The sequence below is a fragment of the Camelina sativa genome, chromosome 13 (genome assembly GCF_000633955.1).
Source record: "Camelina sativa cultivar DH55 chromosome 13, Cs, whole genome shotgun sequence".
In the NCBI taxonomy this organism is placed as follows: Eukaryota; Viridiplantae; Streptophyta; class Magnoliopsida; order Brassicales; family Brassicaceae; genus Camelina; species Camelina sativa.
The window spans coordinates 4,774,525-4,789,734 of record NC_025697.1 but is presented as its reverse complement, the minus strand read 5'-3'; the positions used below and the strand labels follow the sequence as shown (position 1 = coordinate 4,789,734).

Genomic DNA, 15,210 nt, shown 5'->3' with positions numbered 1-15,210 from the left:
AGATGGTTTAAAGCTAAAATCTTGACGTAACATCACCTCACCTCTTTTCTGATTGTTATGTTAACCTTTATTGCAACTAGAAGAGCTTTTTACAAACAAGGTGACTATTTGAAAGGTTATGAAAGAACCAAGAATTTAATCAAATTCTACCAAATAGTCACCTTGAGAAGAGGTATTGAAGGTAATCAAAGAAAATATAGAGAGGGTAATGAAGTGTCGAAGATTTATATAAGCTACGTGTGCCAAACCAGCCCATGAGAAGAGGTATTGTGTATTTGCACAAATAGTATCATAACAGCACATATTTTGGATATATAGTAGTTACAGCCTTACAGGATATCAATTAGTTTTACTATCCTATATGGCCTCCAGGTCGAACCAGTTAATCAGCTTTCTTATGTCAGGCATTACGTCGAACTAAGAACACCAAAACCAAATCTTGTTCTCATCATTTTCCCAAAACACACACAGAAACTGAAGATAAAACTATATATTGTCAGTTTTAAGTGAATGTAGTAGGCTATTAGAACACAACAGGTGATAATAATTAATGTCTAGGGGCTGAAGACTGAAGACAATCTTTCATAATCTCCTGAATCCTTCTCTGCAACACCTTGTCCTTAACCCTACCAATCATGTCTACATAGAAAGCTTGAAGCCTCATAAGCTGACTCTTATCAGCACTCTCCAGCATCTCTCCCCACTCTTTGCCCATATCGAAATACCCTGATACCCGTAATGAATACGGAATATCTTCTTCTTCGTTAAACGGTTTTCCAAATATGGATCCATGGAGTATGCTTGCATATCTTTCCATCACCATTAGCTTTGATTCTAGCCGTTTCATCTCCTCGGTTGATGCGCTTTTTTCAGCATCAGGTACTTCTTCTTTCTCCGATTTCAGCTCATTCGGCCAGAAGACGAGAGTAGGGACATAATGGTCGCTAACATCCCCAGACCCGAGCACTCCATTTCTTCCTCTTCCCCAAGACCACAGCTTGTAACCACCATTTGCCACAAGAACTGTATGTGCTGCCCCGCAAGAAACTTGCACCGGGTCACGAAATTTTGACCCACCTGAAATTTTTCTTGGAACACTGTCATCTCCTGCTTCCACCTCTGTGAAGTTGACATCGGGGCATAACCCTAAACCTCTCTCCATTCCCCATGACCACACATATCCCTCAGATGACACCACGCTTGTGTGGAATAACCCACAGTCTACAGAAACTAAATAAGAGTGTTCAGGGAGCTCTGATACTGGCTCTGGTATCGATGAACTCTTGGTACTTCCATGCCCAAGCTGACCATTTTCGCCAAAGCCGAATGTCCAGCAAATGCTCGGTCCTTCCGGTGTCTCCTTCCTGTAGGTGAGAAGAGCTGTGTGATGAGCACCACAAGCTATGTCGTAGACTGTAAGACCAGAGTCCTGGTTAAATGTCTCCACAATCTGAGGTATTGCTCGCCTTTCTCTATCCCCAAGTCCTAACTGGCCACGATGATTATTTCCCCAAGAATACAAAACAGAATCATCATAATTGTTGTCTTTGTGGATCCCACAGGGACCAACGAGGGCAACAACGTGTTCATCCCCACATGCTACCTTCAAAACAGTCCGGTCATGGAACTCGGGTATAGGAAACGGAATCGGGATGCCAGTAAAAGAGACAGGAGGCTCAGTCCCACTGTCTTGTGGAGGAACATTCCCCCACATCCAAAGACCTCCAACACTATCAATGGCAAGAGACATCATGGATCCGGCCTTGACAGTACAAACCTAACAAGCGTAAAGGAAACTATTATGGTTCAGGCTTTTTTGACATATAAACCGACACTAAACCGTTTCCAGGACCATACCTTCAAATCTGATCTGGCCTTTGAATCATTTAGAGAGGAACTAGATCCTTCTTGTTCAAAGAAACTTTTTATCAAGTATGGTGCCAAGGAGTTCTCCCCATCAAAACCAAGTTGGCCATCCATTTATCAGTCAAGGATTGAAGACATTATAGATTTGTAGCAGGCAATGTAGAGAACAGAACACTAAACTTGACATACATAAAGAACGAACAAAGCTTATAGAAACGGTAACACTCAAATAAAGAGGATACAAATGTTATAGCCCCAAGACCAAACCGAGCCATCATCTGCCAAAAGCTTACAAGGCAAAAGAAACAAAACAAAAAAAAAAAACAAGATAATGGTCAATAGAGATCCTTAATCATATCAATATCATATAACATAAACAAGAACAGAGCTTATATGTTCGTACAATGGTCCTATAAGCCCATTCAATTAACAAAAATCAAGAAACTCCAACTTAATTAAGCTAAAACGTTACTATACATATACACTTCAAGCATACTTTTTTAATTTCACAAAATGGAAGTTCATAAAAAAACAGGCATTGGAGCTAATTAGAGCAAATCAGCAGCACAAGCTAATAATAATAGAAGAAGAGTGAAAAATTAAACATATGAGAATAGAAGAAACCACCTGAGACAGCGAGACTGTGATAAGCACCAGCAGCGATACCAACGATACGAGCCCGATCTTTAGCTACTTGATCAGGGAACTCGAAATCGACTCGAACTGGAACAAGCTCGTCCGATTCTTTACCCGTACCAAGACGGCCGAACATCCCTCTTCCCCATGAGTAAACACATCCATCGCCTTCAAAAAACAAATTCCAAAGAACAACAAAAAAAATTCAAACTCAAGAAAACATAACTGAAATGAAGCTGCTGTGGATTTTTTTTTTCTTTTTCTAATTACCGGTCAGAGCGATCGTATGCGCTTCACCGGCGGCAATAGAGATTATTTTCCGGGATAAATCTTCAGAAATCGGTAACGCCGCCGCTTTATCCTCCTCCATTGCTACTGCTTTGAGGATTTCTCGGTGGGATTTTTNTTTTTTTTTTTTTTTTTTTTTTTGTAAACGGATAAGGTTTTGTGCTCAGTTTGCTTATGCACAAATTTCTTGAAGCTTTCACGGATCAAAAGACGACAAATTATCCCAAAATATCTTCAGTCACACACAGTCGACTCTCTCAGTTCTCAGCAGCGTTAGTAGTAGTACTGTTTGAATGCCATGTTTCTGATTTATTGGAATAGGCCCATAAACATAATTAGGCCCATTTGTAAAAGGAGATGAATTAATTTATTTATGATTCTAACGGAGAAAGGTGTATGTCTCGTTTGCTGTTATAAAAAGATTCATGCCACAAACGAACAATACAGGAGCACCAAAACTTTAAAGAGGGTCCACTTAGGTAGAACACTTATTTATTTGATTTCCTGATCAAGACATGACAAGGAACTATGTTAACATAAGGTATACCAACACCACCAAGAGTCGAAAATTTCGAAATTAAAATATGGATCAAGAAGCTCTTCTCGTCGGAAGACCTATCTCGAAACGCAGTATTCCGACCATTCCTTTTATTCTTGGTATGATTACTTCTCGTATATCTAGCTATAACACTCCATATTCAAAGGAGATGAATATAGATAGTTTTTTTTTTTCTTTCTATAATAATTCTTGGTTAAATGGTTTTGGATAGCAAGTCAGGCGTTGGAGAAACTTGCATATTTTGGATTGGTACCAAACATGATACTCTTCTTAACGGTCGAATACGGCATGGGAACAGCGGAAGCGGCTAACATCATCTTCCTATGGTCTGCCGCCACCAATTTCTTCCCTCTTGTTGGTGCTTTTATTGCGGATTCTTACACGGGTCGGTTTCCTCTGATTGGGTTTGGATCCTCCATCAGCCTTCTGGTACATATTTTATATTTTTATATCAACCTTACAAGTGGAAACATTATACATCTGAACCTACCAGTGAGAACTACAACAAATTGATTTCCATTCATTTTCTCGTCTCTAACTATTTTTTTCTAAGGATTATTACAAGATTAATTCACGTATTGTTTTCCTTAAGTCCTCATCACACTAATCATATTTTTTGCATGTTAGTTGATGAACATCCTATATATTCCAATTTCCCCTTAGGCCTCACCACAATCGAAGTGAACCAAAAATAATATTCAAACTAATATATAACAAATGGACAACACAGGGAATGATTTTTTTTTATGGTTGACAACAACAATTCGACCAGAATGCGATAAATCAACACACGTATGCCAACCCACCACCACAGTGCTCCCAACTTTTTCTCCTATATTCCTTTTTTTCCCTCACCGCCATCGGTGCTGGGGGCGTCAGGTCCTCCTGCTTGGCCTTCGCGGCCGACCAGCTCCAACCCAACCACACATCACGTACCGCCACGTCAGCCGTAGAAACCCTCTTCAACTGGTACTACTTCTCCGTCATGCTCGCATGCTTTCTTTCTCAGTCGTTGTTGGTCTTCGTTCAGACAACGTATGGTTGGCAGATTGGTTTTGGAGTCTCTGTCGCTGCCATGGTTCTATCCGTCGCTTTGTTCTTCGCGGCTTCTCCGTACTATGTAAGGTTTCAGTGTGAGTCCGGCCTTGTCGCTGGACTTTTCCAGGTTCTCGTTGCTGCTTACAGAAACCGACACGTTGATTTGTCATCGGAGGAGCATATTATATCGTAGCATCACGAAAGGGGTTCTTCTTTTTCAATTCCTAGCCAGAAATTAAGGTATATTATATTATAGTAACTAGTAATAGTTGATGTATATAATTAATCATCTTGATTTTTCCCCCAAAAATATATTTATGCCACGGCTGATACATTTGGAATTATTTTCTACTATAGGTATTTGAATAAAGCTTGCGTCATAAGTAAACCCAAGCAAGACCTAACCCTAACAGGGAACTCAAGCAATCCATGGCAGCTATGTAGGGTTCAACAAGTAGAAGATCTTAAATCTCTCATCAGTGTCCTACCCATCTGGTCAACGGGAATCATCTTGTCACTTGTCACGGGTTGCCAAGTCTCCTTTATAGTCCTTCAAGCTAAGGCCATGGATCGCCGCACCTTCATTCAGGGTTTACAGATTCCTTCAGGCTCTTATGGCATTTTCTTGGTCATCTCCTTCGTGCTCTTCCTTGTTCTTTACGATCTTGTTATCGTCCCGTTAGTTTCTTGGGCTCTAAAAGAGCCGTTCCGATTGGGAGTTATGGTGAGAATGGGAGCTGGTTATGTAATATCAGTTCTATGCATCTCCACTCTTGCCGCTGTGGAGCACGCCAGAAAAAATACCTCTGTAAGTATTCAATCCGGATTTTGGTTCAATTTTGCTTGGTTTGCCAGTCACTGCTTTTTGTTTTGGTTAGCTGTTTTCCATTTTATTTGTTTTTCTAATAAACAAGTTGAATCTAAAAGTATGGTAGAATTGTGGTTTTGGTTCACTAGAGAGACGAGAGAGGTACGATGTTGTCGGCGATGTGGCTATTACCGTACATGATACTAGGAGGCATTTCGGAAGCACTTAATACGATAGCACAGAACGAGTTCTTCTACTCTGAGCTCCCCAAATCCATGTCAAGCGTCGCCACCACACTCTCCGGCCTCGGCATGTCCGCCGCAAGCCTCATCTCATCCTGGATCATCACCATCGTAGACGTCGCCACCTACGGGAGCTGGATCACAGAGAACATAGACGAGGGACACTTGGACTATTACCACTGGCTCTTGGTGGGATTATCTGTGTTCAATGTTCTGTATCTCGTGTGGTGTACCAAATATTATGGTAAATGTAACTTATAACGAAAAGTGTGAAAAAAAAATTGTAATTATTTTTTGTTTTGTTAAAAGGTATTCAATTTTATAAATAAATGTCCAATGGACTATTTCCGAATTTAGGTTCATTACAACCCCCAAAGGTCTAAACCACATACATCAAACCAAGTAAAAGTATAAATCAAAATTGACCCGAGTTTAATTACGAACCGGAATCAAACAGGCACTCGTTTATCCTAATCTCCAACTGAAGAACACAGTTGGAGCCGCCGTCCATATTATTGCGGATACTCATTGGAACAGGACCTCCGACGAGCATGGACGACGCGAATCAAACGGAGATGGTGATCCAAGATCCGTTGCCATCCCCCCACTGTAGAGCAGCTTTGAGGAGGAAGAAAAGATTTGAGCTTCCATTGTCGAAGAGATACATGCTCATATGTGAGAAGAGATAGGCGGTAGGGAGTAGATCTGAACTCTTTGACGGTGGCTTAGCTCCTCCTTGCCGTAGACGACCTCCCCTATCGAACAACAACCCTAAGAAACTTCCAGAATCTCCAGTCTTCAGATCTAACCACCTTCCTCTCTCGATCCTTGCCGTGAATCTCCCTCTTCTACTCCTCGTCGCACCACTACCGATAGAGCTCTTACTGTTGGCGTGTCGAGGAAACTTCTCCCTTCCACTGCTCCCTTGATTTTGATCACAAAGCTTTTACCTTGTTGACGCATCAGTTAACGTATGAAGCGCCATGAGCCCTGGGGCTCTCTTCGTCGCCGGAATCGACGGAGAACCCCCAACGACAGTGCAAGGGTTTGTGATTAGAAGAAGAAAAGTTAGTGAGAGAAAATCGCCGCGAGTGAGATCCACGCGCCTACAATTCTCTCTCGACTTGTCTAACTTTTTGAATAAATCTTATAGCACACACAAAACTTAACTCATGATTGGATCTTTAACTCGGATAAGAAGTAATCAAACAAATTGAATGGTGATATTCCAAGGTTCTGAATGGGTTAATGCCATTTATTTCCAGCACGCTCCGTAGTTCTTACAGCTAACCAAACCATTCGGAACTAATAAATTCTTAAAGTCAACAGTACTATAACTATACGCAAGTACACGACACGAACATATCTGTGTAGAATGTAGTAAAAAAACATTTTTTAAAAATTGTGATGTATTTCCTTCAGAAATTTAACAAATTTGTTTATATGGTTTGTAAGTAATAGGTGTAATTGTTTAACAATAGTTGTAATTGTTTTTTTTTTAATTATTATTGTGATAAATGTTGCATGGCATACGTGGATTTAAAGTATTGGCTAGGTGAGAGCAACAAAATAAAATAAAAATAAAAAATAAAAAAAATAAATATTCGCTTAGTTCTGTAGAAGAAGAAGAAGACCTTCTTGTTTGGCTTCGGTTAAAGCCTCCCACGATTTAATCATCCAGACCAAAAAAACTCTCTTTCATATCTGCCCAGATCTGCTGAGGCCTGAGGATAATTTAGTCAGCAATCGTCAAAGCTATGGCGATTAGGGTTTTTCTTCTCCTTCTCCTCTTCTTATCATCTGCAATTGTATCTTTCTCCCTTTATGAAGATCAAGCCGGCCTCGCCGATTGGTAAAAACTCCTCTCTTCTTCAGTCTCTCTCTATTTGTTTCTCTGGAGCAGAATAGTTTCGAAGTTTTTACTTACTGAATTAGTCGATTTAAGATGTCTAAGTAGAGCTTTTCGCCAATCTGATTAAATCCAATCCGCAGTGTATTTCGAATATGTAATTTAGTGTTTTTTTTAGATCTCATTAACTAGAGAATTGTGTTTGTAGTCTGATTCATGGAAGGATCCGGTTCCAACACTAGTGAATTTGAGATGCGATCGAGTTAAGCTGCTTATATATTACTACATAGAAGTGTTTTCAATTGATAGAGAGTTACTGTTGTATTGTTGTAGGCACCAACGTTACATCGGGAAAGTGAAGCATGCAGTATTCCACACTCAAAAGACTGGGAGGAAGCGTGTTATCGTCTCTACCGAGGAGAATGTTGTTGCGTCACTTGATCTCAGACATGGGGAGATATGTAAGTAGTATATTCATGTTCATATCTCTGTGTTCTTTTTTTTTTCCTTGTTTCTAACTTTGTTTTCTGATTTGTTACAGTTTGGAGGCATGTTCTCGGGACAAAGGACGCTATCGATGGGGTTGGTATTGCCTTGGGAAAATGTAAGAATTATCTTTCATACATGTGGATCAACTATGCTTGGGTGGACCAAACATAATATTTGCTTTCTCCTGCAACAGTAATAAACTAGAATCTTGAACTCTATTTTCTTGGCTTCAATTTGTTTCAGATGTTATTACTCTTTCATCAGAAGGGAGTACTCTAAGAGCCTGGAACCTTCCTGATGGCCAAATGGTGTGGGAAACAGCCTTGAGTAGTGCACATCATTCAAAGTCACTGTTATCGGTGCCGGTAAGTAATAATATTAATACAAGCGTAGGAGTTCTGCTAGTTTCTTTAAAAAGGAGGACAACTTTTACTGTCCTTTTCTTTTTATAAGAAAACAACAACTTTGATTTATAGGCCATCAAAGAATGATATTATCTGATGAATTCTTAGTTGCGTTATCATTTCCGTGGTTGCTTATTAATGAACTAGAGATATCTTGCAGATAAATTTGAAGGTTGACAAGGACTACCCTATTACTGTTTTCGGTGGTGGGTACCTTCATGCTGTTTCTGCTATAGATGGTGAGGTCCTGTGGGAAAAGGATTTCACAGCGGAAGGGTATGACAACCGTCACTGTATATTTAAATGAGGTTGCTTTGAGTGCAGACATTGTCTGCATATTATAATGTTTTTTGGTGTTTAGTAATATTTTCTATGTGTTTTATGGTGCCTCCTGCAGGTTTGAAGTTCAGCGGGTTCTTCAACCTCTTGGAAGTACTGTAATTTATGTGCTGGGATTCGTTAATTTATCTGAGGCTGTTGTTTATCAGATTGATTCCAAAATTGGAGAGGTAGTGGCACAAAAAAGTATGGTTTTCCCTGGTGGATTCTCTGGCGAAATTTCATCAGTTTCAAGCGATAAAGTTGTTGTTCTTGATTCGAAGAAGTCAATTTTGGTTACTATTGGCTTCATAGATGGAGATATTAGCTTCCAGAAGACCCCTGTCTCAGATCTTGTTGAGAATTCAGGAAACGCTGAGATTTTATCACCTCTTCTTAGCAATATGCTTGCTGTAAAAGTCAACAAACGCACTATATTTGTGAAGGTTGGTGGCGAAGGAAAGTTGGAGGTGGTAGACTCATTATCTGATGAAACAGCCATGAGTGATTCACTTCCAGTTGCAGACGATCAAGAAGCCTTTGCTTCAGTTCATCATGAAGGGAGCAAGATTCACCTCATGGTGAAACTTGTCAATGAATTGGATAATGTATTGCTCAGAGAGACCATTCAAATGGACCAACATAGGGGGCGTGTCCATAAAGTTTTCATGAACAACTATATCAGGACAGACAGGAGTAATGGATTCAGGGCTCTTATTGTGATGGAAGATCACTCACTCTTGTTACTGCAACAAGGGGCGATTGTTTGGAGTAGAGAAGAAGGCCTGGCTTCAGTGACTGACGTTACAACAGCAGAACTCCCTGTAGAAAAGGATGGTGTATCAGTGGCAAAAGTGGAGCACACTCTCTTTGAGTGGCTTAAGGTATGAACGGTCTTAAATGTCTTGCTTGCGTTTTCTTAATTCCCCCACAGTTGTATTGTTTCGTTGTGTATTTGGTGTGTTTTAGTAGTTTTTCTCACCCTAATCAGTTTAACTCTCTCTTAATCTTTGGTAGGGGCATGTGCTAAAGCTTAAGGGATCCTTGTTGTTAGCAAGCCCAGAGGACGTGGTAGCAATTCAAGAATTGAGGGTGAAGAGTTCTGGAAAGAACAAACTGACCCGCGACCATAATGGCTTCCGGAAACTAATCTTAGCACTTACTCGAGCTGGAAAACTTTTTGCTCTGCACACTGGAGACGGGAGGATTGTCTGGTCCATGCTGCTAAAATCACAAGCATGTGAACGTCCAAACGGCATTAGCTTGTACCAATGGCAGGTCCCTCATCATCACGCCATGGACAAAAATCCTTCTGTGCTTGTAGTTGGCAGGTGCGGATCAGATTCAAGTGCGCCTGGTGTACTTTCATTTGTAGATGTATACACGGGAAAGAAGATTACCTCTTCAGATATTGGTCACTCTGTTGTGCAAGTTTTGCCTCTTCCATTCACTGACTCGACGGAACAACGTTTACATCTAATAGCTGATACTGTTGGCCACGTCCACTTGTATCCGAAAACTTCAGAGGCTCTCAGCATCTTCCAACGCGAGTTTCAAAATATATATTGGTACACTGTTGGGGCAGATGATGGTATTATCAGAGGACACGTAATGAAGAGCAGTTGCTCTGGTGAGACTGCAGATGAGTACTGCTTTACAACCAGAGAACTTTGGACTGTTGTGTTTCCTTCGGAATCAGAGAAAATTATTTCGACACTAACACGAAAACCTAATGAGGTATAAATTATGGTTTCTAAATCAACGCTTCTCTAATACAAAACATATACACAAGATTGCTGTGTTTCATCTTGAGAGTTGGTGTTTCTAGAATGGAAGCTCAGTAACTGGTTATTTATTTTTTAATCTGACTTGCATACGATTTTTCATTCCAGGTTGTTCATACACAAGCCAAAGTCAACACAGATCAAGACCTGTTGTATAAATACGTATCTAAAAACTTACTGTTTGTGGCCACCGTTTCACCAAAAGGTGCTGGTGAGATTGGCTCAGTTACACCGGAGGAGTCATCACTTGTAGTATACCTTATTGACACCATCACAGGGCGGATATTGCACCGTCTGTCACATCAAGGCTGTCAAGGGCCGGTTCATGCAGTAAGTCCTCATGCAATTTCATCTCATTTCTTTTTGTCGAAGATTCAATGCAACTTTCTTATCTTTCAAATTGTTTTCAGGTGTTCAGTGAGAATTGGGTTGTTTACCACTATTTCAATCTTCGAGCTCACAAGTACGAGGTTACGGTCGTTGAGATCTATGATCAGTCTAGGGCGGTATGACTTCATAGTTCACACTCAAAACAATTTTTCAGTTGATCGAGTGTTCGCACTGTGTGAAACGTTATTAATTTTATTTGCAGGAGAACAAAAATGTCTGGAAACTAATTCTGGGAAAGCACAATCTAACAGCACCAATCACTTCATACTCTAGACCAGAAGTGTTTACAAAGTCACAGTCATACTTCTTTGCTCAGTCCGTGAAAACCATTGCGGTGACATCCACAGCGAAGGGTATAACATCAAAGCAGCTTCTCATTGGTACCATCGGGGATCAGGTTTGTATATTTCCTTCTCGTATATGGATACCTCCATGGATTGAAAAACTGATACTCAAAAACTGTTTCAATATATGATTAGATATTGGCACTTGATAAACGATTTGTGGATCCACGCCGGACACTTAACCCGTCTCAAGCGGAAAAAGAAGAAGGAATCATCCCTCTCACGGATTCATTACCCATCATTCCTCAGGTTCATTCAAAACCCATTATCCTTATTTTTGTTATGACTAGACAGTCCCCCCTGGTTTGGTTNTTTTCATTCCAGGTTGTTCATACACAAGCCAAAGTCAACACAGATCAAGACCTGTTGTATAAATACGTATCAAGAAACTTACTATTTGTGGCCACCGTTTCACCAAAAGGTGCTGGTGAGATTGGCTCAGTTACACCGGAGGAGTCATCACTTGTAGTATACCTTATTGACACCATCACAGGGCGGATATTGCACCGTCTGTCACATCAAGGCTGTCAAGGGCCGGTTCATGCAGTAAGTCCTCATGCAATTTCATCTCATTTCTTTTTGTCGAAGATTCAATGCAACTTTCTTATCTTTCAAATTGTTTTCAGGTGTTCAGTGAGAATTGGGTTGTTTACCACTATTTCAATCTTCGAGCTCACAAGTACGAGGTTACGGTCGTTGAGATCTATGATCAGTCTAGGGCGGTATGACTTCATAGTTCACACTCAAAACAATTTTTCAGTTGATCGAGTGTTCGCACTGTGTGAAACGTTATTAATTTTATTTGCAGGAGAACAAAAATGTCTGGAAACTAATTCTGGGAAAGCACAATCTAACAGCACCAATCACTTCATACTCTAGACCAGAAGTGTTTACAAAGTCACAGTCATACTTCTTTGCTCAGTCCGTGAAAACCATTGCGGTGACATCCACAGCGAAGGGTATAACATCAAAGCAGCTTCTCATTGGTACCATCGGGGATCAGGTTTGTATATTTCCTTCTCGTATATGGATACCTCCATGGATTGAAAAACTGATACTCAAAAACTGTTTCAATATATGATTAGATATTGGCACTTGATAAACGATTTGTGGATCCACGCCGGACACTTAACCCGTCTCAAGCGGAAAAAGAAGAAGGAATCATCCCTCTCACGGATTCATTACCCATCATTCCTCAGGTTCATTCAAAACCCATTATCCTTATTTTTGTTATGACTAGACAGTCCCCCCTGGTTTGGTTATCTAATGCACCTGTCATATTTCAGTCGTACGTGACACACTCCCACAGAGTAGAAGGTCTAAAAGGCATAGTAACAGCTCCGTCCAAGCTAGAGTCAACAACACACGTCTTTGCCTATGGAGTGGATCTCTTCTACACAAGGCTTGCTCCTTCAAAGACATACGACTCGCTGACCGACGATTTCAGCTATGCGCTTCTCCTGATAACGATTGTAGCGCTGGTTGCAGCCATCTACATCACTTGGGCCCTTTCAGAGAAGAAAGAATTAAGCGAGAAATGGAGGTGATTGGATCCTTAAAAGGTTTAAAAAGCCTTCCTCTTTATTTTTTCTTTTATTTTTTTCTTTCACAGTTGTAGAATGTTTACGAACCATTTTTGGCACTCGTAGAGAAAAAAACCATTGGCTCGCTTAACTTAAATCCTGATGTTATTAGGCTTTGGAAAATGAGTACTTTGCAGACTCTTGCTTTGTGACCTTTTCTCACATTCTAGAGTTGCGCTGAACCTTCTGAATTCAAAAGTTTTGTAGAAGCCTCTGTTTAAATTTCCATTTTCAAGACCCAAATCAACCTCTGTTCAAGATAATGATTAAAATCCAGTGAAACAAACCTGTAGATTTTTGAACCCTCGTCAAAATCGTGACTTCGTAATTCTCATGGGACCATAGCCATACACACACATGTGATTATAATAAATATTATTAAATGGTTTAATGTGCGAGTAAATAATCTTAGGGAGAATACAAGTGTAACGCCTGACAAATTTGGTGCGAATCAATTATTTTCTTCCTCCTATTTAAAAAAGAGAACTCTTCACTTCACTAAGTTCACTGCACTCCAACTTCACTTGAAAACTCTCTCTCTAGGCTCTATAGTAAGCGATGATGAAAGCAAACCAAAAACCGAAAACCCACGCGCCGCCGCGTCCTCTCTTCTCTTGTGGCTTCTTCCGCCGTTGCACACAGTCCGTCCTAAGTCCAACCTCTCCTCACCAGCAGCAGCCTCGCCGTAAACCAACCACCACCTCCTCCTCATCTTCCTCTTCCTCAACTTCCACGTCTCAAAGCTTCACTCAATGGCGCTTCCCTCATCACCTTGACCAAACTCCATCCACCGCTCCTTCTCTTCCTCCACCGCCGCCTCTTCCGGTAACCACCACCCTCCAAGAAACATTCCAGATCGCAGAGCTTCACCTCACATCCGTCTCCGAATCCGACAAGCTCTTAGCTCTGCAGCTACTCGAACGGGTCGTCGTACCCGACCCGCCTTCTGATCCGACTTGTCCACCGGGTCTCATGCGAGGCCTCGTCTCTTGCCTTCGCAGCAACAACAAGATCGTAACAGCCAAATACGTCACCAAGATCCTCCTCGCGCTCTGCCTCGCCGAAGGAAACCGCCACGTGGCGGTCGAGGCTGGAGCCGCTCGAGCGGTGGTGGAAACGGCGGCGGGGCTAGAGATCTCAGCGGTTGAGCGCGCCTTAGCAGCGTTAGAGCTCATGTGCACGACGAAGGAAGGAGCGGCGGAGGTTCGAGCTCACGCGATGACGGTGCCGGCGATGGTGGCGGTGATGGCGAGACTGGCAGGGAGAGGAAGAGAATACGCAATAAGCATACTCTCGGTGGTATACGGGAAAGGAGGAGATGATTCCGGGGAGGAGATAGCGGTGGCGCCGGCGGAAGAGGTGGCGAGGGCGGTGGCGTTGGCGCTTGAAGGAGGAGAGTGTACAGCGAGAGGGAGAAGAAAAGGGACCCAACTATTGAAGACACTGGAGGAATATGGACGGTTGGATCTGAGTCAGAATGGGACATGAAGAAAATGATATCTAACGGTTGAGATTTAATATGTCAGGTGCAAAAAAATAATAATAATCTGAAAGCTAGTTTTTGGGGGTCACGGGCTTGTTGTTCTTTTGTTTAAAGATGTGTGGGCCTTCGCTCTCTGTCTACTCTCCCCTATCTCTATGTGTATATAATATATGTTACAATTTATATAGTCCCCTTTTAATTATTAGATTTTATATAAACTTATGTTGAAATTATTAGGTTTTACTGTGGGAATAAATTTTTACCCTCGAAAGACATATTTGACTATTAACAACGAACTGGTTTTAACGCACAAGATTCATTAATTATACAATCCTAGGTTAGCTTCTCACGGTACGTATGTCATTTAAGTATATATGATTTTGGTCTGATGGAAGTGGTTTTTATATGATTGGTTTTGACTTTTTGAGTTGAGTTGTATAAGGTTTTTAAAGTTTAATAATCAACTCAACTAATTAATTCACAAAGAATAATTTTGACACCTTTTATATTATATAACTTTAGGTTAATTATTTGTAACTTTCGAAGTACAGGATCTAGACACATTTTCTCCAAAATAGTCATTTTTTTTTAAAATCTGTTTCAAGCCGTATGACATTCTAAAACCGACACTAAAAATTTTACTTGTATCAAATAATTGAACTTTGATATCATGTTTTGTGGGTTCTCAACTCATAATAATAATGATTTGACAATGAGTAAATTGGTACATGTCATCTATACATATTACTTTACTTTACTTCTAAGTTCTAACTTAACAGGCCAACAACGACTGTATAAATAGTCGCTAAATAATCAGTTAAATGAACATATACGACTATTTAGAAACCAATTACTGTTAAAGGTAAAATTTTGTCGTTAATTCGTATAGTCGTTAAATAGTCGCTAAATAACGACTATTTAACGACGATATAGCGTTGTCGTTACTTTGTCGTTGCATTGTCGTAACTTAGTAACCAAATATGACGACAATTTGCCGACAATTTAACGATTATATCAGCCTTAGTCGTGTATTAGTCGCTAAATTTAGCGACTAATCTGCGACAAAGTTACGACGTATTTACATGAATAAAACTTGCAATACTTTAGTCTGAAATTAGTCGTTTTATTC

General features: G+C 40.6%; 4 protein-coding genes across 6 annotated transcripts in view; 3 read left to right on the top strand and 1 right to left on the bottom strand.

Moving 5' to 3' along the window:
- On the bottom strand, window positions 419-3,044 carry LOC104735170 (ultraviolet-B receptor UVR8-like). Of its 2 annotated transcripts, XM_010454904.2 has the most exons (5): window positions 2,773-3,044; window positions 2,494-2,670; window positions 2,109-2,144; window positions 1,858-1,976; window positions 419-1,777 (listed from the first exon to the last, which is right to left on the bottom strand). In XM_010454904.2, the coding sequence occupies exons 1-5, from the start codon at window positions 2,870-2,872 to the stop codon at window positions 548-550; spliced, it is 1,662 nt and encodes a 553-aa protein (XP_010453206.1). In that variant the 5' UTR covers window positions 2,873-3,044; the 3' UTR covers window positions 419-547. The 2 variants fall into 2 exon arrangements, with proteins under 2 accessions (XP_010453206.1, XP_019090655.1); XM_019235110.1 differs by lacking the exon at window positions 2,773-3,044 and having other exon boundaries at window positions 2,109-2,154; window positions 2,494-2,586.
- Window positions 3,359-5,698, top strand: LOC104737948 (protein NRT1/ PTR FAMILY 1.3-like). Its single transcript, XM_010458192.2, has 3 exons — window positions 3,359-3,447; window positions 3,561-3,778; window positions 5,345-5,698. The coding sequence occupies exons 1-3, from the start codon at window positions 3,375-3,377 to the stop codon at window positions 5,696-5,698; spliced, it is 645 nt and encodes a 214-aa protein (XP_010456494.1). The 5' UTR covers window positions 3,359-3,374.
- Window positions 7,069-12,789, top strand: LOC104735169 (ER membrane protein complex subunit 1-like). The gene is made up of 12 exons (XM_010454903.2): window positions 7,069-7,289; window positions 7,620-7,747; window positions 7,828-7,890; window positions 8,019-8,140; window positions 8,340-8,455; window positions 8,577-9,381; window positions 9,515-10,234; window positions 11,340-11,561; window positions 11,642-11,737; window positions 11,824-12,018; window positions 12,101-12,214; window positions 12,302-12,789. Exons 1-12 carry the CDS (start codon window positions 7,195-7,197, stop codon window positions 12,560-12,562), a joined length of 2,937 nt encoding a protein of 978 aa, XP_010453205.1. The 5' UTR covers window positions 7,069-7,194; the 3' UTR covers window positions 12,563-12,789.
- The window catches only part of LOC104737947, a 3,367-nt gene continuing 1,142 nt past the window's right edge, over window positions 12,986-15,210 (top strand). The window contains exon 1 of one of the 2 annotated variants that reach the window (XM_010458191.2): window positions 12,986-13,283. In XM_010458191.2, the coding sequence (XP_010456493.2) occupies window positions 13,157-13,283 (127 nt within the window). In that variant the 5' untranslated portion in view covers window positions 12,986-13,156. Of the gene's footprint in view, window positions 14,284-15,210 lie in introns of those variants that run through there. The other variant, XM_010454902.2, reaches the window with a different exon arrangement.